The sequence below is a fragment of the Rhinolophus ferrumequinum genome, chromosome 9 (assembly GCF_004115265.2).
Source record: "Rhinolophus ferrumequinum isolate MPI-CBG mRhiFer1 chromosome 9, mRhiFer1_v1.p, whole genome shotgun sequence".
In the NCBI taxonomy this organism is placed as follows: Eukaryota; Metazoa; Chordata; class Mammalia; order Chiroptera; family Rhinolophidae; genus Rhinolophus; species Rhinolophus ferrumequinum.
In genome coordinates, this window is record NC_046292.1 from 93,919,608 (window position 1) to 93,941,207 (window position 21,600).

General features: G+C 44.3%; 1 protein-coding gene across 3 annotated transcripts; it reads right to left on the reverse strand.

The window, feature by feature from the left end:
- Window positions 1–3,815: 3,815 nt before the first annotated feature.
- On the reverse strand, window positions 3,816–20,394 carry IRF4 (interferon regulatory factor 4). Of its 3 annotated transcripts, none has more exons than XM_033113396.1 (9): window positions 20,334–20,394; window positions 18,692–18,975; window positions 17,010–17,196; window positions 16,022–16,110; window positions 15,191–15,332; window positions 12,955–13,062; window positions 10,124–10,477; window positions 6,860–6,972; window positions 3,816–5,066 (listed from the first exon to the last, which is right to left on the reverse strand). In XM_033113396.1, the coding sequence occupies exons 2-9, from the start codon at window positions 18,908–18,910 to the stop codon at window positions 4,923–4,925; spliced, it is 1,356 nt and encodes a 451-aa protein (XP_032969287.1). In that variant the 5' UTR covers window positions 18,911–18,975; window positions 20,334–20,394; the 3' UTR covers window positions 3,816–4,922. The 3 variants fall into 3 exon arrangements, with proteins under 3 accessions (XP_032969287.1, XP_032969285.1, XP_032969288.1); XM_033113394.1 differs by having other exon boundaries at window positions 15,191–15,335; XM_033113397.1 differs by lacking the exon at window positions 12,955–13,062 and having other exon boundaries at window positions 15,191–15,335.
- Between the last annotated feature and the right edge of the window lie 1,206 nt (window positions 20,395–21,600).

Here is a 21,600-nt window from a genome sequence, read left to right on the forward strand (position 1 = left end):
AACAGATTGTTTTTTAAGAAGTCTTTATTTATCAACTACCTAAAACACCAGATTATCACAAATATCAATCTGCATTGAAAAGCAATTTATATAAAAATTCATGACATGATTATGTACAAGGATTGTCCACATAATGGCCAACCTAGTTCTCCAGACACCGTTGCCTGAGAGGTGGCAACAAGATGGCAACAATGTAAGCACAGCATTAAATTGAATCAAGGGAGCTGCCTGGTCCTGTCCACCTGTAAAAGGGGTGCAGGGGAGTGAACGCCACTACCTAGGAGTCTCTTCATCTCTGAGAGTCTAAAGCAAAATGACTTTATTCTGGAGGAACGGCCTGTTCGCCATTCTCTCTTCCATATCTCCTCTCTTCTCCACTTTTGCTACATTTTATATACATGCTTTCCTTAAAGCAGTGAAAATAAATACCCCCAGAATTGACCTTCACTGCGTTTATGTGACAGGCTATACAACAAGTTAATGAGGGATGGATGAGATCCACCTACATTGACACAGATCAATCTCACAGACAGGGGTGTGAAAAAGCTGCGGAGCAACACGGACGGCAGGGTGGTCCTAATGCAACATGTATTCACCTGTTTAATGTTGTATTAGGGCTGTCCTAGCAGCTACTTAGGGAGATAGTTCACAAAAACATAGCCCTTAAAGAAGCTCACTGCTTCCAGAAAAACGTTCTCCTGTGGGAAAAGAGTAATGAAAGGAGGCTGGCACTGTGTTTGGATTTTTACTGAGAAGTAACTGATGCCAAGAAAATACTTTTGGGCCTTCTCTGGTGCAGGAGTGAGCCCTCACTCAAGATGCTGCTCCCTGCTCAGCTTCTCCCACGGAAGCCAGACCCCGCACCAAGACTCCCAGACCTGCTCTAGCTCCAGGATTCCTGTACAGTGACAGGGGAAGAAAGTCTTGTTCATGTCTCAGCAGATGCACATCTTTTTCTAAACACAAGCCTCAGCATACCCACGCTTAGGTGACAACCACGTTTCGTGTTGCCCATTCCACAGTAGGATTTAACATTTTCTCATCCAATGGAACAGCCTCTTCCTACTTTAAACACAATAATCTTGCTGGGTTCTCTGTAGGGTGACTAACTTCTGTTTTGCTCAGGACTGAAGGGATTCCAAGGTTTTGGTTTGAAATGAGGTGGTCACCCTGGTTCTTTAGTGTTCCAGAAGACATCAATTACTACCCATGGTTTTACCAAATCCAAGAACAAGAAATAGGGCAATAAAATGCACCTGTGAGACTTAAACATTTTTTCCCCTGCAATCCAAAGCATTGTAGCATTAACAAGTGCTAAACTCTTTTACAGCATCTTTCATTGAGAACAAACTAGTTTGTTCTAGTTTGCTAATCCCATTTTATCAAGTCAAGGAATCATGCAGCCATTCCTTTCCAAAGTCCTGAGACAACTGTCAGAATTCTTCACCCTGATTATTTTATAATTAGTTCATTTACTAGATGCACTCTGAATCCCTCAAAATTAACATAGTCAACGTAGTTGAGCGTAATAATGAGAAAGAACGGAAGTGCCCCAAGCCTGAAGCATTTTCCAGAAAATGTAACTCCAGTGTAAAGCTGATTAATACTGGGGAAAAAAAAAAAAGGAAGGAAGGAAGATCACAACAGCAATTGAAATCAAGCATCTACTTGGAGAATTAAGAAGATGCAACACCCAGGACAGATGCCACAAAGCCTCCCTGAGGTGCTGCTGCAGTGAACAGGGCCACACGCTGGGGGCTGCATCACAGTGGTTGCTTTTTGTTTTCATGTACCCCTTAGGATAATTTACCCCAAAATACTTTGCATCTATAAGATGTATAAATTACTGCAGTTCATGACAAATACCATCTGCTGCCCAAACATGCTTGTTCTGAGCACCTTGTGAGATGCCCCAAGAAGCACTGACCAGGAGCAGTGGATTCGACAACAATGCCTCTGAAAAGAATGAGGTAAGTCTGTATTGTTAGGCTAAAGGGCCCTGCATAAAAGTGGGTGCAAGAGGATTCCATGAGGTTTTTTTAAGTTTATGTATATTTATAGAAAAGTGAAATGTGTTGGATGAATAAGTCAAACTCTTCTTGTGAACACTTTTAGGGAGAAGGAGTTGGGCTGAGAAGGAGCATGAGCCTTATTTTTTGCCCTTCTATATTGTTTACATTTTCTGTAGTTAATATAATTGTTTTATCATTAAAAATGTCTTTAAGAAATGGAAAAAAAAAAGAAATTACATTCCAATGCTTTATTGCTTCCTAAACAGGATAAATGCTATACTTTATCTAATGCAAGGGATACAGTTTGTTGAATGAACTAAAAAATAGACTAGAGTAAGAGTGGCATATATTTGAGAACTATCAAGTCTTCTGCTGAGCCTGAAAGTAATAGCAATTATTTTGTGGTAAGACAGAAATATGGGATGCTGGCAGCAGAGTCTAAAAATCTGTACTTTTCCAAAACAAACAAGTAAATGGTCAGGTTTATTTAGGCAAGTGGAGATCTTAGTGATTCTACAAAAAGATGCATTTGGAAAAAGCCCAGGAATTTTAAGGCCCTGTCAAACCATTATTGGCATGAGGAAGCACATAATATACAAAGTAAGCACAAACAGCCCACTGAGTCTGCAGTTATGCAACCCGTGCAAGCCTGTCATCATCTTTCCTAACAGAGTTCACCAATTTGAAAAGCACCGGCTCCTTCTCTTTAGTGTTGTCATGGATAAGTCACTGATAGCCAAACAAAACAAACAGGATAAGAGGGGAAATGTCACCGAGTTTCAAAAATGTATCTTTAGTACTTGAATTGTCGATCTGTCTTTTTTCTTCTTCTTTAAGAAAAAAGTTTTAGCAATAATTTCTACAGAATGAGAGGCAAAAAGACAAACAAAAAAATCTTAGTTGTTACTAGATTGTAGGATAGATAAAAATGTAGTACTCAAGTGGATCTGACTCCAAAGGCAAGGGAAACAAAAGCAAAACTCAACAAATGGGACTACATCAAACTAAAATGCTTCTTCACAGTGAAGGAAATCACCATCAAAACGAAAAGGCAACTAACTCACTGAATGGGAGAAAATATTTGCAAATCATACATATGACAAGGGGTTAATACCCAAAATATAAAAAGAAATCATACAGCTCAACAACACAAAACAAGCAACCTGATTTAAAAATGGGCAGAGGATATGAAGAGACATTTCTCCAAAGAGGACATACAGCTGGCCAACAGACATATAGAAAGATGCTCAACGTCATTAATTATCAGAGAAATGCAAGTCAAAACCATGATGAGATACCATCTCACTCCTATCAAAATGGCCATCATCAATAAACCAACAAACAACAAGTTTCTCCACATGATGAGCATGTGGAGAAAAGGGAACCCTTGTGCAGTCGGTGGGATTGCAGATTGGTGCAGCCACTGTGGAAAACAGCATGGAGATTAAAAATAGGGCTACCTTATGACCCAGCAATTCCACGTCTGGGTTTTTATCTGAAGAATACAAAAACATTAATTTGAAAAGATATATATATATATATATATATATATATATATATCTCCCTATGTTCATTGCAGCATTATTTACAATAGCCAAGATATGGAAACAAGCTAAGTGTCCATCAGTGGATGAATGGATAAAGAAGATGTGATATATATATATATATATATATATACAGAAGGTGTCAAAAAATTTATTACACATTTTAAGAAAGGAAAAAACTATATTAAAATTGTAATAATATATACCAATAACAAAAGATGAATACAAGTCATGTATATACATTTTTTGGCACCTCCAGTATATATATATATATTTTTTTTCACATATATAATGCATATTATATGAATATTATTCAAAAACAATGAAATTTTTCCATTCGCAACAATGCAAATGGACCATTCGCATAAATGCAGATTTATGCTAAGCAAAATAAGTCAGATGAAGAAAGACAAATACCACATGATTTCATTCATAAATGGAATCTAAAAACAAATAAACAAAAACAAACTCATAGATACAGAGAGCAGACTGTTGGTTACCAGGGTTGGGGGGCCGTGAAATGGTAAAGGGATCCAATTGTGTGGTGAAAATGGTAACTAGATTTTGCAGGTGATCACTTTGTAGTGCATACAGATGTTGAATTATGTACTCCTGAAACATATAATGTTACGTATCAATTTTACATCAATTTAAAAAAAATTACTACTCAAGGGTAGCCCTAATGCTTTTTGGTTCAAGAAAAAAGCAAGAGTCTACCAACTGGTTTCCAGGGACACCCAAAGAGAGAAAGCAAGCAGGGTCAGCAAAAGGCAAGGCTTGAAAGCCCACCGTGGGGTGAGACCCAGGCCAGGTGGAGAGATGGGCCATCCCAAAGCTGGAGACATCGTGGCCCGACTTCAGTCAAAGATTCTGTTTCCTTCTACAAGCAAGCATGTGCTATAAGAGCAATATCTCCTACGTGTGTTAATCCGTTTCTTTTGTGGGCAGACTAGCCTCCAATTTAGATTTTACTTCCCTGAGAAATAGTACAATACTTAAGTGCTTTCATCACTCTAATTAGTGATCAATATTGAAACACAAGTTTTCCCAGTCTTCAAGCAAGAAATAATCCACATCAAATTAGAGATAGCATTTAAGTAAATGTAAACACACCCTCTGGGTAATTTTCACAGTTATCGTCAACAATAGTCCGCAGAATACCCTGAAGACCATCCTTTGTTTTGGAATAAGCTCATCTGTCAATTAGATGGAGCGGATTTTCCACACATATTTTTGCTGAGATTCTCAAGTGTTGAACTGAAGTTCCAATCCCTAAATTCCTCAAAAGAAAAAGAGGTTGTTCAATCAGCTGTTCTTGTCAAAGTCAGATATTTACAATGAAACAAAATCACGTCTTGATGTTTTTTCATTCTTGAATGGAGGAGTGGCGAATAGATCTGTGATAATCCTCTGGACTGCTAATGTGTTCTGGTAAATCATAGCCCCTTAGAAAATGTCCACTGTTTTGTTGAGCAAAATAATACAGTTGTCTGGCTAGAAGAGGTTCGACCTTCAATAAGAGATTTTAAGAAGACGTTAATAAGACATTCTTTTTAACATCCTGCAATTGGTTCATCATTAAATAACTCAATATCCAACGGTTCAGTAAAGTGAAGCCCAAAGTTATTTGCTGTCACACATCAAAACATTTTATATTTGGGACCTTCATAAGAACTAATTTTTTTGTTAGTCCCTCCATACACAAACCTCTAGGAACAAAATCTACTTATTCTGGGTTTCAATTGAAGTTAAAGTTAAAAATGATACTTTTAAATTATCTGCTTGAAATTTATGTTTCAGTCTTGAGACTGAAGCCAAAACAGATAAAATGCCAAATCAAAAGGAAGTTTGAGGTAATATTCAATGTAATTTAGGTCAATGAGCTTATTTTTCCACAACTGCAGTTTGACAGGGACGAAAGGGCTCATCCTGAACAATTTGATTCCAGGATGACCTAGAAAAACTGTATGTTTCTAAACCAAGGTGAAAAGAAAAAGAAACAAAAGCAACAACACAACTGCTATTGTGGCTAAAGAAAAGTTAATTGATCCCAAATCCATCGAGTTTGGTTATTAGCGTGGATCGCATTCACCAAAAAATTTCTACTTTCAGCTTTTCCTGATTTTGCAACATCTAAGAAAACCAAATATTTTCAGTCAATTGTGCTATTAAATTGAGCTTTTATGTTATTTGATATTTAGTAACTTAAGCATAATTTATTTAAAGTGCCTGAAATAAATCCATAATAAAGGGAGTAGGCAGTCCTGGGGATACATCCCCATTTTCCTTTTCCGCACCATACAGCATGATTTCAGGGACCCTTGCCTGAGGAACCTTGCCTAACCAAGAAGGAAGGTAGTGCATCCAAAACCCTTAAAATCAGACTGATGGGGGAGCTTATTACCAACTTCTGAAATGTTATTTATCAATGCCAAGTTTATTTAGTCGTCTAACAATTGATATCAGTGGTTAACAAGATATCAATCATTATATCAATAATTGTATCAATCACTGGAGGGGATTCGTGAGAGAATTCTGAAGTCTATGGGACTATATTTTTGTTTATTGGTTGGTTTTTTTATTTAACAGTACAGAAGGGGGGTTGCATGTTTAAGATTAGATAGTGGGGTTTTTTTACTATTCAATAAGAAACCGATCAAAACCAAAAGATGACCTGCATTTTTAGGTTATTGGGTATAATTTCTTACCTTTGCTGCTCATTGTCAGGGTCTATTAATAACTCCTGACGCTATGTAGCAATGTAAAGCTTTCAAATACAAAAATCCTAGGTATTCAAAACTCTTTTCTGTGGCAAATTAATGCTAAATTTTATCTATAGAAACCTTTTATTTCTTTTCTTTCTCATGAAAAAAAGATGTCTACTTGCTGCAGTTGAACTTGTCTTAAACTCTGCTGGAGAACAACATGACAATGGTCTGATCCACTTGAATGCTTTGCAAAATTTAGCCTCCTCCAAATAACACATGGCCCTTGGTTTTCAAAAATTAAATAATTTCTAAAACTCCAGAAATAAAAGAGGGTATGGGGAAAATCTGGAGGAGATCTACAAAATACACAAGTCAGTTGACAGCTTCCCATGTGGGAGAAGCTTCTCCATCGTGCGAGGATCAGCTGGACAGTTTCCAGCTTCAGGCCCTGCAGCACCCACTGAACCACGCCTCCTCCTCACTGCTTGCCAGGTCACCTGACAGTTTCTATTCATCTCAGACTTCTCTGAATGGGGCACTGCCCTTGATGAAGACAGAGAAACAATCAGTCATTTGAATGTGACTAAATACTTACATGAGCAGTGATGAGCTTCCTTTGCCTCTGAGGGTCTGGAAACTCTTCCCCAAAGCACAGCGTTACCTGGAATCTTGGCAGCGGGCGGCCATGGTGAGCAAAAGCTTGCAGCTCTGGAGAACCCACACAAGAAAAAGAAAAGAAAAACCACCCTCAGAACCACTCATCACTGAGCACAGCAGGTCAAGGCAGGAAGCAAATGCTCTATGATTTGGAAGACTAAAATAGGAATGAGAATTCTCTTTCTGAGTGGGTCCTTAACTTCAGACCCCAGTAGGGACCTTGCTTTGCAGCACTTGGACCCATGAAGTTGCAAAAGGTAGCTGAAGGGAGTAAAGTAGGAAGATAAAGGAAAGAAATGTAGCCATGTAGAGGCAAAAGAATAGTTTATAAAAAGGAGGAATTTTCTTTGAAAAAAACCTGAATTTTCTGACTTGTCCCAGGATTACTTAAAAAGCCTCACCTCAAAACTGCTGAAATCCCATAGTCTGCTCTCAGTGCTACCCAGGACTGCTATGTGACTCAGGCAGCATGGGAAATGTTAGACGTCTTGGAGACTGAACATTGGTTATGGGCAGCTGCATCCGACTTGGCACTAGGACCAAACTTGGTGACTCTGAGCTGACTTCTTGCCTGTCTTCTGGGACAGGTGATTTGAGATGAGAAGGGTAGCGATGAAGCACTAGGGGCCTCCACTTTTGTGGATGTGTATACCTTAAAGCCACCCCTCCTGCCCCCAGGATCAAAACAGAGACCGGAGTACTGCTGCAAAGACATGGTTCAACCCCTGACATTGACCCATGTCTCCTCACCCATATTCAAGATGACTCTTATGCCTCTAGCTGCTCCTATTCTTTCCACTAGAGTCAGATGTCATGTCTGCAGAAGAACCATGCTTACACAGTCTGCTACTTTTGCAGAACAGCACGGGCCGCGTCTTTATCAGATCCACACCCTCGGGCTTTGCCTGCGGGGCTGTCCCTAGTAGACTGCAAATCCTGAATGGGTGCATATCAAAGATTTCCACTGTTCTCTTCAACTGAAGAAGTTTCTAGCTAACTCACTACACTATTTGATTTCCTGCTTTATTTTCTTCCAGAATTCAATTCAAACCCAGCCAACTTAGTCAGAACGTATAAAAGGCGTTCCGCACTCAGGAGGTCTGAGACTACACCCACACAAGCTCGTCAGAGTGGGACTTGATAGAATTCTCTGAGAAAGTCCAGCCTCCAGTGCTTGGCACCGAGAGGATGTGCTGTGGGAACTTTGGTTATACAGAAGCTGCTCTGCACAGCTTCAGTTTGTAAGGTCCCAGGTTCCTCTGTGCTCCTTAGTGAACACTTCAAGATAAGGGGTTGCCATGGACAAAAGACACAGCTCTTGGTTACAGAAGAATGAGATAAAAAGAAAACAAAAACCACTGTGGCTCAAGATAAATACTAAATTCTAGGCAAGTGAACCCGCAGCCCGGGGATGCTCGCAGCCGGCCCGTCACGTCTGCCTGCTTCTTGCCTTGTCCATCTGTCAGTTCACTGTGACTCCAAGCCCAACTTACAGCCTAGTTAGCATAGAAGGAACTCATCTTCCTAAAACATGCGTGCTGAGAGAAACTCGGGGGAATGAGCCATGTCCCTGGGGTGCCTTAAACAAAACATCTGAAGCTGAAGCTGAATAATACTGAATATCAGCTGTAATTATATATATATATATATATATATATAGTCACAGGATGTGGAGTACGGCACAGGGGATAGAGTCAATGGAATTGTAACACCTATATGCGATGTCAGAGGGCTGGTAGATTAGGGGAGGGGGCTTATCACTTTGTGAGAGGTGTAAACGTCTAACCATTACATTGTTTTGTACACCTGAAACTAAAAAAACAAAAAAAAAATAAACAAAAAGAAGAAGCCCTGCAGTGGTTTCTGGATCCAAAGAGACTAAGATTCACAATCTCTGAGAAGATGCAAACCTGGTGGACTCTCTCAGACCCCACTGCAGCACAGAAGGTGTAGACAGGGCACCCCTCAGCCACTCTTGGCTCTTCCTCAGGCCTTCCCATGATGACCATGCTGGTCCCCCGGACAGATGGGACAGTCACAGCACAGGCTCCGAGGCAATTTTACAGCTCAGTGAGAGGGGCGTTCAGACTCTTGTGCCTTTGTCAGCATGATGCTGCCTTGGGCAACCAGAGGCTCAGCTCTCCCTCTTCTTCTTGTCACACCTCTGTGGGAGGCGTAGGATTTCTAGGGAGAAATTGGTTTGGGGGGGTGCCAAAAAGAATTTGAATGAGCCTAAGAGAATCTGGGCAACTCACACCCAAAAGGCTGAGCACGTGTCAATGGAACCAGAGCACAGACACACTGCTTCCTTTTATTTTAAATGAACTAAACCAAGATGCACATTTGGGGAAAGGAAAGGCATGTGCAGAGCCAAGCACACTGGGGGTCTCTGAAGGAGGAGCTTATAGTGGACAGGTGAGGACGAGGTGGAGGGATGTCGGCAGTTAGCGGGCAGGTTAGCATAGCTTTCTCCTCCCAAAGCGGCAGTGTCAATGCAGACAGTTAAATGAACACTGTGGGTGAAGCTTCAACAATAACCTGGCCAGTAGTTTCATAAAAGTCAGCCCTGGGCTGATTTAATTGTCATGGAATCAAAAATAGGAAAACAAAACTTACTGGTTCTGGAAAATATGATTTGAAACACACTTATCATAGAGATAACTCATGGGCTTCTCATAATTTCCCTTTTGCAAATCAGTTCAACATACTCTATTCTTGGTCCCACCTGCTGGAGGGCTGAGTAAAGATGATACATCTCACAACCAAGAATGTTAACAATAGACTTCTAACATTTGCAATTTTCCTAAGAACCTTCAAAGAGCTGAAACATCAACAGACATGCTCACGGAGATCATACCGCCTAAAACATGAACCTTATTACTAGGTGACTGTTGAACTCCAGAATTTCAAGTCATCAGCCTGAACCACAGCCTCCTGGGTGATCTCCCTCCTCTTCACACCCCTCAGCGGTACACAGGAGTGGTAGTAACAGGAGAGGTGAGATGCGAACCAAACTAGAAACCTATTCTGGGATTATGCCCGCGTGGCTTCAGAGATTCACAGAAGGAAAAGCTCTGTCCAGGTGGAAGTGGCCTTCTGTTTTTGACCACTGTGGCAGACATGCCATCACCACCTCCATTCTCTCTCGGTAAGGCTTACAGGTATGGGGCACTCCATTCTGACCAATAATTAGGTACATTACCTGATAAAAACTGCTGTGTGTCAAAGAGCTTGCAGGTCTGGTCTCTCTCCAGCTTGTTGGGCCGATCGCCACACAGTGCCAAAGGCCCGTCCCAGTAGATCCTGCTCTGGCACAGCCGTTTGGCATAGAGCCCATCTGGAGCCATCCAGAGGACCACGCCCCTTTCCAGGTGGCTCAGCAGTTTCTCGATGTTTTTCCTCTGGCCATTGTCCTCCGGGTAGGGGAAGAGAACCTGGTCCAGGTTACTGGCATCGTAGGTGTGCCCATGGGAGATCCGACAGCCTTCGGGGCTGGCTGTGGTCACCTCTTTCACCAGGATCTCCCGGTAGTACAAGCAGATGTGGAGTCGGCAGTCTGCAAAGACAGGACTTCAGGTCAGTGCTGAGGGACCAACGAGCACTGTGTTCCCACAAGGGTGCCAAACCACTAGCCAGAACAAAGTATTTGGTGGGACACTGGTGTCCCAAGATGCTCTGTAGAAAGTAAAACATCCCAAGGTCAGGAAGTTTAGGAAATGCTCATGCCCTTATCTTCCTCCTGGAGTTTCAAAGACAATGAGAGACATTCAAGAAGTCCCACAAGAAATCGGTTTCAAGTTTTTTAACTCAGCGTTTTCCAAATTTATGTGATGTGGGTTATTATATTTTTTTGGGGGGAGCATGCCTTTTAGCAATTTTCTGCAAAATATGTTTGACTTGTATTAGAGAGCACCACTGTTAAGAACTTCCTATGTCATTTTCTTTCTCTGGTTTTTTTCTTTTTTTTTTTTTTTAGTGATGGTGGTAGTGGTGATGACAAAACGTGTCTAACATACAAAGTCATTTTAGACAAACTGAACAAAAATTCATCTTTAAGCATGACAATCAATTCTGATTTTGAAGGAAATCCTAAATTTAATTTCTGCTAGCAAAAAGAATATAATAATGTTTTAGGAAAAAAAGAAAAAGTAAATATGCCCATACATCTGACACTACCCTAAAATTATCAATATGATGTCATTTAGGTAAATATATATGTATGTATTTATACACATTGAAGTTCCCAGAAGGCTAAGCACTAAGGCTTTAACAGTGGAGATCTCTGGGTGATGAGAATGTGATGTTTTTATTTTCTATTTTTGCTTTTCTGATTTTTTAAATTAGTTTTCACACTGTGTATGTACTACTTGTATAATAAAATTAATTTATGTGGAAAGAAAGGAATCAATGAAAGACATGTTCTGAGAATAAAGTCTGCTGAAACCCCACTAAAGATATGTGTGTAAGTTTGAAAATAACTCTAAAACTGTCCTTTCAAAAACATTAAACAAAATGAATTCATTTATGCAATTTTGCTGATTTCAGAACCTTCTTTAAAATATGACCCATATACTGAAAGGAACAAGCTTGGTTTGCAAAGGGCACCTTCACTGAAATGCAAAAGGGCCTCATGGATAGACAATAGCTACCCACGGTAACTGCATGGGATGGAAAAATGAATGGGAATTGCAGTTCTCTAATAAATGCTTTCAAGGCGATAATTGATCTGTATTATGCATATCAAAAACAGAAAACCACAAAACCTTCTTATTTCTCAATGGCAGGTTTTGAGACTTAACCCACATACTGTCTCAATTCTCCACTTCAATTTCTGCCTCTGTAAACAATGGCTGAGAGCTAGCTCAGATGGCTGTGTGCCCTAATGAGACTGGGTGTGGGCCATTAGAGGTGACTTACAGGGCAGGTTTCATTTCATTAATGTTATCAGAAATCATGAGGTCAGAGTGATACAAATAGCTGTTTATTTCCTATTCTTTAGTCACCCACACAAGTCTTAGGTGCTTAAGAAAAGTTTTGAAAATTTCTAAAAACAAGCACAAGCCTTTCTGCTTGGAAAATCTCCGCCCCTCCATCACTCAGCAGCATCTGAGAAGAAAAGCAGCAACCTCATTCAGAACTCCAGAACCAAAAAGATCTGAAAGATAGAAACTCCAGCGCCCCTGGGAGCAAGAAAGGCACCCACAACTCTTGTCTCCCTGAGACCTTGAGAATTTAGTTTACATTTTCTATCACTGATTTTTAAAGAAGCCAGGGGCGGGGGCAAGGTGAGAATTCAGAAGCTTAAGCTACTCGTTTTTAATATAAATACAAATCTCATTTTTAAACAATCCAAAACATTATCTAAAAAATACATACGCATGTATCACATATGCTTAGGACATCTTGAGGTGCCTTCCTTAAAACAGGTAAGCTCTCTGAGGCGCCAGGATTCTTTTAGAAATAAAACTTTGAAAAGCAGATCGAATTCGTATTTTTTTGGAAGCAGTATCAAAGTTCAGAGAAAGACCACAATCCTCATGGGAATGCGATGGAGGCCAAGAAGGCAGAACTAATGTCCCAGAAGGCAGACTAATGCTGAGGGCTTGTATTAGTCTCCTCATAAATCTGGAAGGAGAATCAGCTTTTCAAAATGAGAAGCTCTTGTGTTTTTTTCTAAGAAATTATACTACATTGTGAGAATGTTAGCTAAAGAGGGGCCCTTGGTAAATGAAACTGGAATGTTTGCATATTCTTGGAAATTCAGAGAGATGCCACCGGAGAACTTAAAATGACTCAGCCAGTGCTAGAATTGCATCAGAATCATAAGCTGGTTGCTCAGTGCTAACTTTCCTAATGGTGCTCCTCATTCACACAGGTGGGGAGTCAGGTGTGCCCACGCCCATTCCAGGCAGCAGCAGGAGGGAAGCAACTGCCCACAGGCTGTGCTCACTGACACATCACATCCACCCAAAGGTAAGGGTAAGTATTGCAGAGCCGGCCCGTGGGGGCCTCCAGACCCAACGCCACACTCACCTGAGAGCGCCAAGGCTTCAGCAGACCTTATGCTTGGCTCTATGGGGATTCCAGGGGCCTGGGACTCAGGCGGGGCACAAGCATAAAAGGTTCCTGTCACCTGGCAACCTGTGTTTGCAAATAAAAATCAGATGATGTCTAAACAGAGTCCATTCCACACATAGGAGGCCATCTTTCCCTGAAGTGTGGCCACTTAGCCCCAGGCGGGCGCATCAACCCTACAAGAAAAGGGCTTTAGGCTGGCCCTCTAGAGCCAACCACTGGCTCTCTCAGGAGGCAAAGACAAGCTGAAGTCCGATGGGAAAAACCAGAGTCGAAGGAGGAGAGAGGGAACCTTTTCACAGTTTGGAAGGAAACTTGGATTTCTCCCTCTGTAATTTTCCCTTTTTTCCCTTCCTCCCTCCCTTCTTCCTTTCTTTCTTTTCATTCTTTCTTTTAGTTAGTTAATACCTTCATCACCACACATAATTACTAGTGTTTGTGTGTGTGTGTGTGTGTGTGTTGAAAGCATTTAAAATCTACTCTCTTAGCAACTTTTAATATCATATTGTAAATTATAGTCACCATGCTGTATACTATGTTAGATCCCCAGAACTTATTCATCTTATAATTGGAAGTTTGCACCCTTTCACCAACATCCCTCCATATGGTGAACAGGGAAACTAAGACTCAGACAGATGAGGTGATTTACCCCTGTTCACACAGCAAGTTCACAGCAGAACTGAGCGGCTCAGGTCTATATGAGTTCTCATGCCAAAAAGCCCAGTTAAAAACTTATACATTGCTTACTTTGTATTTCTTTTGCTTGCTACTGCTGGATTCAGGAGAAAACTGAACCATGTCTCTTGGCAGCACAGCATTAAACATTAATAGAGAAAGACTATATAGCAGAACCTAATTTTGCTGGCACTTTATTTAATGTCACCTGTGTTTCAAAATACGTCTTCCTATTCAAGCTTATTGAACAGTTCTAGGCATTGTCTCTTTACTAAGGTTATTAGTTCAGTAGAGCCTGATGTACTGGCTCTGAACTTTAGAAACCAGTTTAACATTAGCTAATTCCTCCTCTTCGATATGGAAAACAACCTTTGCCACAAATCATTCTTGAAAAACTAAAAAAAACTGAATTCTGAGGGTTTTTTTTTGTAAACATGCCATTAAATACAAATCTTAAATAATGGTGCACTTCTTCAAAACCGTAAGCCGAGAGTAACCTGAACATGACTACAAAAAGGGAAACTGACCAAATTCTAAAGGGGAAAAATATTCCTAAAACGTACAGAAGGCCCTTCTCAGGATTTCTACTTAAATAACTAACTCAAAAGTTCTAAGCTTGTGTTTTGCTGTGTCGAATATATTATGTGACATTTTCTCTCCACTTGATGTCTGGGGAATTCCCAGACCTGGAACCACATCTAATCCAGAATGAGCAAAGCTCTTTGGGATCCAACACCAGTGCTCGGCTCCCTGTGGAGACTTTTCATGGGTTTTTCTTCATAGCGTTCAATCATTCCCTTTTTATTATCACCTCTAATCCCAAGAACAACTGAAATGGGCACAGCATTGGCTAAGAGAAATATACTAGTTCAGTAATCTCCTGGTGTCCCTTTAAAGGGAGGGTCAAGCACAGATGTAGTAAGACTATTTTACAGATGTGTAGTTGGAAACAGACCAGCGAGATTATGTGGCCCTCAGTCTACATTAAGGTACAATCCAGGGGGGAAGACTCCTAAAATCTATTTTTTGCCAAAGATTAGAAATAAAGCTTAAGATAATTTGGGGAGGATGAAAAATATTAACCTATTGAATAGATCATTTACAAAACATAGCCAACTAGTTTGATATCTGACATCACCTATCTTAAATGGGGTTAGGAGATCTGAAACTGAATTCCAGCCCCTCACTTTCACAGGGTACATTCTGTGAGCTTGCCTCTATAAAAAATGGAGCAGTTTTTAGCTATCTGGAAGGACCTCTGCGATGCTTAAATAAGACCCCAGATAAGGTAGTTATGAGCATAGGTCCCAGCACACAGTAGGCCAGGTGTCAGTAAAGCTTGGCATCCTTCTCTGAGGATCTTACCATCCCACAGGAGAGAGAAACCTCTCCTTCCCAGCAGCTCTGAGAAGGGAAAGAACTGCAGTACTGCCCAAAATGACAAATCAGGGCCCTCTGGCCAGGTTTCTTCTGCTGGGTCAGTGGCAGCCATGGGAACCAGCCCCAGCACAGTCCTCACCATTTTCACAAGCTGGGCCTTGCCAGTGGTGGCTTCGGGGTCCAAATGTCACAGGGCATTGATATGGGATTTCCGGATGTGGCTGATCAGGGACGTACTCCCTCCAGCTTCGGTCGTGGGATGGCATCATGTAGTTATGAACCTGCTAAAAGAATACAGAAGAGCTAAGATGAAAGCCACCAGCTCGGCAAAAAACAGCTGGTTGGCATGGGGAAAGGGGGCAGGTTCCTTTATATCCTCCCACACTCAGCAGGGAATCTCTTATTTGGCCAGCAGCCAAATAACTTCATCATCTGAAAGTGTTTGGAGTGCATGGCTCATCACACTAGTTGAAAACTAGCCATAAAGAATCAGAAAAGCACAATGGAGACAGTGTTGTAAATAATGATTTATGTAAAGCTTCGTCATATGGTTAAACCTGGCACCAAAAGAAATGTAAGAGGGTTTGCCTGTTTCCCACCCAAGGGAGTACAACAGAGCTGTAATTCACACTAGAAAAGTCTACAGACATCAGCTGCCCTGTGGTTTCACATGATAGAACACAACTTCCAAAATGTTTAACTTCTATAGGTCTGTTTCCCAGATTTCAGAATCAGTAATAGAAGTCTACACCACCAGGCAGACATACCTACCCCTCCCCTACTTAAAACCAATGCTGATAGCAAAGCCAGGTAGAAAGTGAGACATTCATTCAATGACCAGGGATTTGTTTTGGCTGCTTGACTAATAGCAAAAACGAAGTTATGCTGTTTTTGTTTGTGTATTTTCCCACTGTGCAGCCTCACACAGACCCAGCCTTCCCTTCTCAAAGCTCTGCAACGTGCGCCATACCTGAGCTGGGAGTGAGGTGTAAGGAGTGGCCATGGTGTATGGGTGGCTCATGGTCATCTGTGGGTCCTCCAGGGTGAGCTGCTTTGCTCCTGCGTGTTTGTACAAAAGGGAAATGGCCCAGTGTGAAAAAAGGAACTGACAAAACTAAACGTCAAATGTTAGAAAAATATCTGAGGATTTAATTCCTAGAATGCATAACACAGTGTTGACAAATAAGGCATTTTTCAGCAATTTCCTTGGGCAATTACCTGTTCATTCCATTAAACTAAAATCTACAAGGTCTGACTTATTTATGCAGGACAGGTAGAGAAATAAATGGAACGTTGTCTGTGAATGTGCTGTAAAAGGTGGGTAAGATGTGGGACATGAAGGGCCCCACCAGCAAAACGTTCTGCAAGTGAGGTCACCTGTATGGTCATTTAAAATGCAGAGTCCTGGGCTCCACTCTGATACACTGGTCAGAATCTTGGAAAGAGTGAATCTGAATCTTAATAAGCATCCCAGCTGACAATAGTAGACTCGAAAAGTTGACATTTTTATTGCTATAAATAGTAACTATTTATGGATATATGTATGCTTCCCTTCTACAAAATGGTTAATCATGAAAGACTAATAGATAAGTAAAGCTTTGAGTAAGTTTTCCATTTTCTGTTTGGAAATTTGGCCCATATCTTAATAAACCTAACTGGCCCACATCTTAATAGACCTAACTGGAAAACACACACATGTGCACATAGCAGATGCCCACATGCATGTGCACACACACCCTGGTAGAGACGTGTAGTCTGAGAAAGTATCCTACACTAACACAAGAACTCCAGCTGATGACCCAGAGGATTTGGACAACAAGCCTGCTGGCTTGAACATGAGGCAGATGGCAGGCGGGCTATAAAAAAACAAAACTAGAAAAGTGAGCCTCAGAATGAAATGAAGGTGTTACAAGTGTCAGACCACCAATATTTTGTGGCCCACACTCAGGAAGTCCCACCTTTTTTGGCTCCCTCGGGAACAATCCTGTATACTTTGTAGGGGTCTGAGATGTCCAGCTGGCTTCTCTCAACCAGTTCCTCAAAGTCATTGCTCTTATTCAAAGCACATCGTAGACGTGTCTTCCAGGTCGGTGGATCTGGCTTGTCAATGCCTTCTCGGAACTTTCCTTTAAATAGAGCCCAAGCCTAGTAAGAAAGAAGAGGGGAAAAGTTAAAAATATAAGTCTTTTAAAAAAGAATCTGGCGATTGTATTTCTAAAGAAAATAATGGTGTTTAGGTGCTTCAAATTTAATCTGCTGCTCAAAATGTAGGCCAAAAATATAGTAGGTGTCTTCTATGTAAAATACTCTCACCTTGGTCTCTATCATGGCTGCGTTGAAGAGAAGTGGTTTAAACATTCCCTGAGTATCTGTAAAAGGTGGGTAAGATGTGGAGGACCCCTGGCAAAGGCCTGCCACCCAGTTTCTGAAATGGTTTGCTTGGAGCTAGGCAGCGGGCTGTGGGATGAACTGCTGCCCACAGAGTACATCTGAGCTGTCAGACTGTCTGAGGTGTTCTGAATGCAAATCCCTGAGGGAGTCCCCTTTGCCTGTCCTGCCCACAGGTGGTGGGGCTGGGCACCGGTCACTGGGTAAACTGCTTTAGGGGAAAACAATCATGACAGGCTCACACAGGAAAAGAGAGAAAGGTCTGGAGAGAGGCTCAAAATAGAGATCCTAAGAGGGAGAGAGGTAGAGGAGGAGAAAGAAAAAGAGAGAAACCCAAAAGAGTGGGTGGGAAGAAGGGAAGGAGGGAGGGAGAGAGAGAGAGAGAAAGGAAGAAAGGAAGAAAAAGTGGAAGGAAGGAAGGAAGGAAGGAAGGAAGGAAGGAAGGAAGGAAGGAAGGAAGGAAGGAAAATTTTCCAGAGAGAGACTTGGAAAGACGGAGTCAGACAGAGACAGAGAAATAGAGCCGGAGAAATACAGATGGAAGGTCCCAAAGAGAGCTGGGGCAAGAGAGCAGGCACACCAAAAAGAGACTGAACCAAAGGAAAAAAATAAAATATATATAAATATATATTAAAACATATATATGTATATGTATATGTATATGTATATGTATATGTATATGTATATGTATATGTATATGTAGAGAGAGAAAACCCTAGAGAAAAATAGCAAAACAGAGACAGTGAGAAAGTGAGAGAGACAGAAAAACAGACTGACTGAAGCACACTCATGGACGCTCACAGAAAGAGACAGCGAGAGACATGTTGATCAAAGGAGGCCGGGAAGGATCCACAGGCAAGGAAAGAGGCTCCGATGGAAACAGAGGAACCCACAGAAATGCAACCAAGGACACTGAAGCCGGCGTCCTGGGACCGACGCCCTCTACGGGCACTTCGGACTCTGGGTGCTGCTCACGGCACCCGTTCAGGATCGGGACTCGATCTTCCGTTTGTGAAATCACGAGAGAAGTGGAAACTCTCCCATAGCTTCGGCTGACGGCCCCCTGATGCTCCCGGGAAGCCCGCCCTGCTGGGCCCACGCCATCCCGCCGGTCCCGTGCTGTCCCCTTTCCTATGAGAATGGCCGGGCGCGGGGCGCGGACTGGGCCGGACGCCGGGTCACGGTTCGGGCCCCGCCGGGGTCTCTGGGGCCCTCCCCCAATCCAGTCCCGGGCTCCCCACGTGTGAGTCACCTTGAAGAGGGCGGCGTCCTCCTCGCGGTTGTAGTCCTGCTTGCCCGCGTGCTTCCAGGGGATGCGGAAGATGCTCTTCTCCTCGTTCTCCCACACCAGCCCGGGGTACTTGCCGCTGTCGATCTGGTCGATCAGCCACTGGCGGAGTTTCCCGTTGCCGCAGCTGACTGAGCTCATGCCGAACTCTCCGCCTCGGCCGCCACCGCCCTCCAGGTTCATGCCCAGCGCGCCGACTGCCGCTCTCTCGCGCCCAGGACCCGCCTCCTGCACTCACTGGCTCTGCGCTGCGGGGGACAGCAGGGCCGCCCTTGAGCCACCGCGGCACGGGGCTTGGGGCATCCTGTCCCAGGCAGCTCTGGCAAGGACCACGAGGCCTCGGAGTCTCCGAGGCAGCGAGGCGCGCTACCGAGTCTGTGTCATCCAAGGTTCCTGAGCTGAGACACCTTCCCCGCGGGCGGTGCTCATCTCTTGGCGCGCACAATCCTGACGCCTCGGGAGAGCGTGCCCTGCGCGGAGTGGATCTTCCTACTCCACTTTCTGGACTCTCCTTTGCCACGCACCCCACAGCCCAGACTCACAACTGTCGCCTTTGCGCGCACTCCCACACCCAGCCACAGTGCCCCCACTCTTGGCACTCCGTTTGCATACTCATTCGTAGCACCCACTCCTTTTTGCCCATCCCCAAGCTGTTGCCAGTCCGTTTCCCCCTTCACTGTCAGTTTCCACTCTTGCCCACTCCCCAATTCACACTCTCTTGGTGGCCTCCCCGGGCGCCAATCTCACGTGGGTTCGTCTGCAGTCGGGGCGTCCCAGATGCTCAGCACCCAGCAAATCCTCTCCCGCACCCTCAGTCTTTGTCCCCAGAATACCCCTGAGCCCGCACCAGCTAGCAAGGATCAAGTGGCAGCAATAAGCGGCAGAGACCCGGCCCTTGGCGAGGAGCGCAGCAGCCAAGTAGCGGGAGAGTGCGGCGCGCCGAGCTTCAGCAGGACCCTGGAGGCCCGTGAGAGAGGGCTGAGACAGGGGAGGGTGCCGGGAGGGCGTGGGACCGCGGAGGGCTGGGGTTGAGGCAGCAGAGCCCAGGCCCCGAGTGCCCCAAATTTGGAGCTCCTCCTTCTCCACCATCAGCCAGGGAGCCACGCGCCAGCGGCGGCGGTGAGTTTGGGCCCCTTATGAACCAGGAGCCCGAGAAGGAGCCTCGGGAGTGAGCGGATGTCCCCTGCGGGAAAGCCCGCGGTCCAGTGTGAGTCCCTTCGACTGCCCCGTCTCGGCCACTCCTGAGGCCCTGACAGCCCCATTCTCCCATCTGGTCCAGCGCGTGCCCTCTCGCGCCTCCCCCATCCCATCCCCCAGCGAGCACTGGGCAGACCCACAGAGTGGTGGGGATACCGGAGCCGGGGAAAGCCGGTGGAGATGCTCGAGCTGTGATCCCGGGCCCTCCACAGAGCCCGCACAAAGGTTTCGGGCCCTGAACAGACGGGGTGGGAGTCCGGGCGCCCTCAAGGGGCGTGCTCCCTCACAGCTCTGAAGCTGGGGTCCCTGCGCTGCCCTCGAGATGGTCCTCGGGACCGCTGGTCTAGCCGTCCGGGTTCCCTGTGTTGCCAGCCTCACATGTGTGCTCCTGTGGGGTCTCAGATCTTACCTTGCCTGGGCCTCGGAGCTGAGGGCAGCGGTGGGTCCCAAGTTCAAGCGGTGAAACTGAGACACCGAGGTGGGAAAGAGGAACTTTATAGAGCTTAAAAGCCGCGCTGGAGGCGGAGCCTGGGGCGGGGCGGGGCCGGGAGGGTTGTGCCCGCGGGGGGCGGGGAGGGCACCCCGGCCTCCTTTGATCAACATGTCTCTCTATGTGTCTCTTTCTGAGAGCGTCCATGAGTGTGCTTCAGTCAGTCTGTTTTTCTGTCTCTCTCACTTTCTCACTGTCTCTGTTTCGCTGCGAGCAGCGGGTGGAGCGCCCCGCGGGCGAGTCCCGGGGCGCGGGCTCCGAGGAACCCGCCGGTGTGCGGTGGTCAGGCTGGGAACTCCGGCATCCGGCATCCTCCGCCACCCGGCTGGTGCCGCCGCAGGCGAGTGTTCCTCGAGTCGGGAGCGCTCGGCCTCCGCGACCCTCACTGGCGGTGGTTTCCTGCGAAAGGCAAGGCGCGAAATGGGGACCTAGCTTCTGCGCCAGGACCTGCGGGAGGCTAGTCGATAACTAATACGACAAAACGACTGCTCTGTGGTTAGCGCGGGAAGTGGGGGTGGAGGGGCGGCGTGCAGTAGCCGGAATCTGATGCGAAGGGGACTTCGCTTGCAGAGCACAGAAGCAAAGACGGAGGAATTGTCCTTACTGCAGTGTGGGGGTGGGGGAACCTTGGCCCCATCGCCGTCCTCATGAACCTGCCCTCTGCAATGTTTAGACAGCATCTATCTACTCATTAAAAAGAAAAGAGGAAATGGCCCAGATCCCTTGAGGTATAAAACTGGTTCAAATACTGTTTATGTGTTTGAAATGCTTACATACTTTTGCATCTGTTAAATTGGTGAATTGAGGTGACTCAGACAATGCGTAGCCCCCAAAGTTTCAATTGCAGCAACATGAAAGAGTTGGGGAAGGGATCCCGAAGTATCCAAGTACTTAATTGCTTCTGGACTTCAGTTCACTTTAGAATGACGTAGTTTTAACCTCATCCTGGTAGGAAGCAGCTTACTAGTGGAATATAAATGTCCAGAATAGGAATATTTAGGCAGACCAGAAATGTTACTTAATTCCCCAAGATGTCCTTAATATCAAAATAATTACCTGAACACCTGCTCACTAAACTTTCACCAGAGCATCTCGGATACTCCCTGCATGTTTATGTATTTAGCAATTTCAGGTAAACCATCAGATCACCGGTTTCTATATGATTTTAGACTAGCGTCACCCCAGG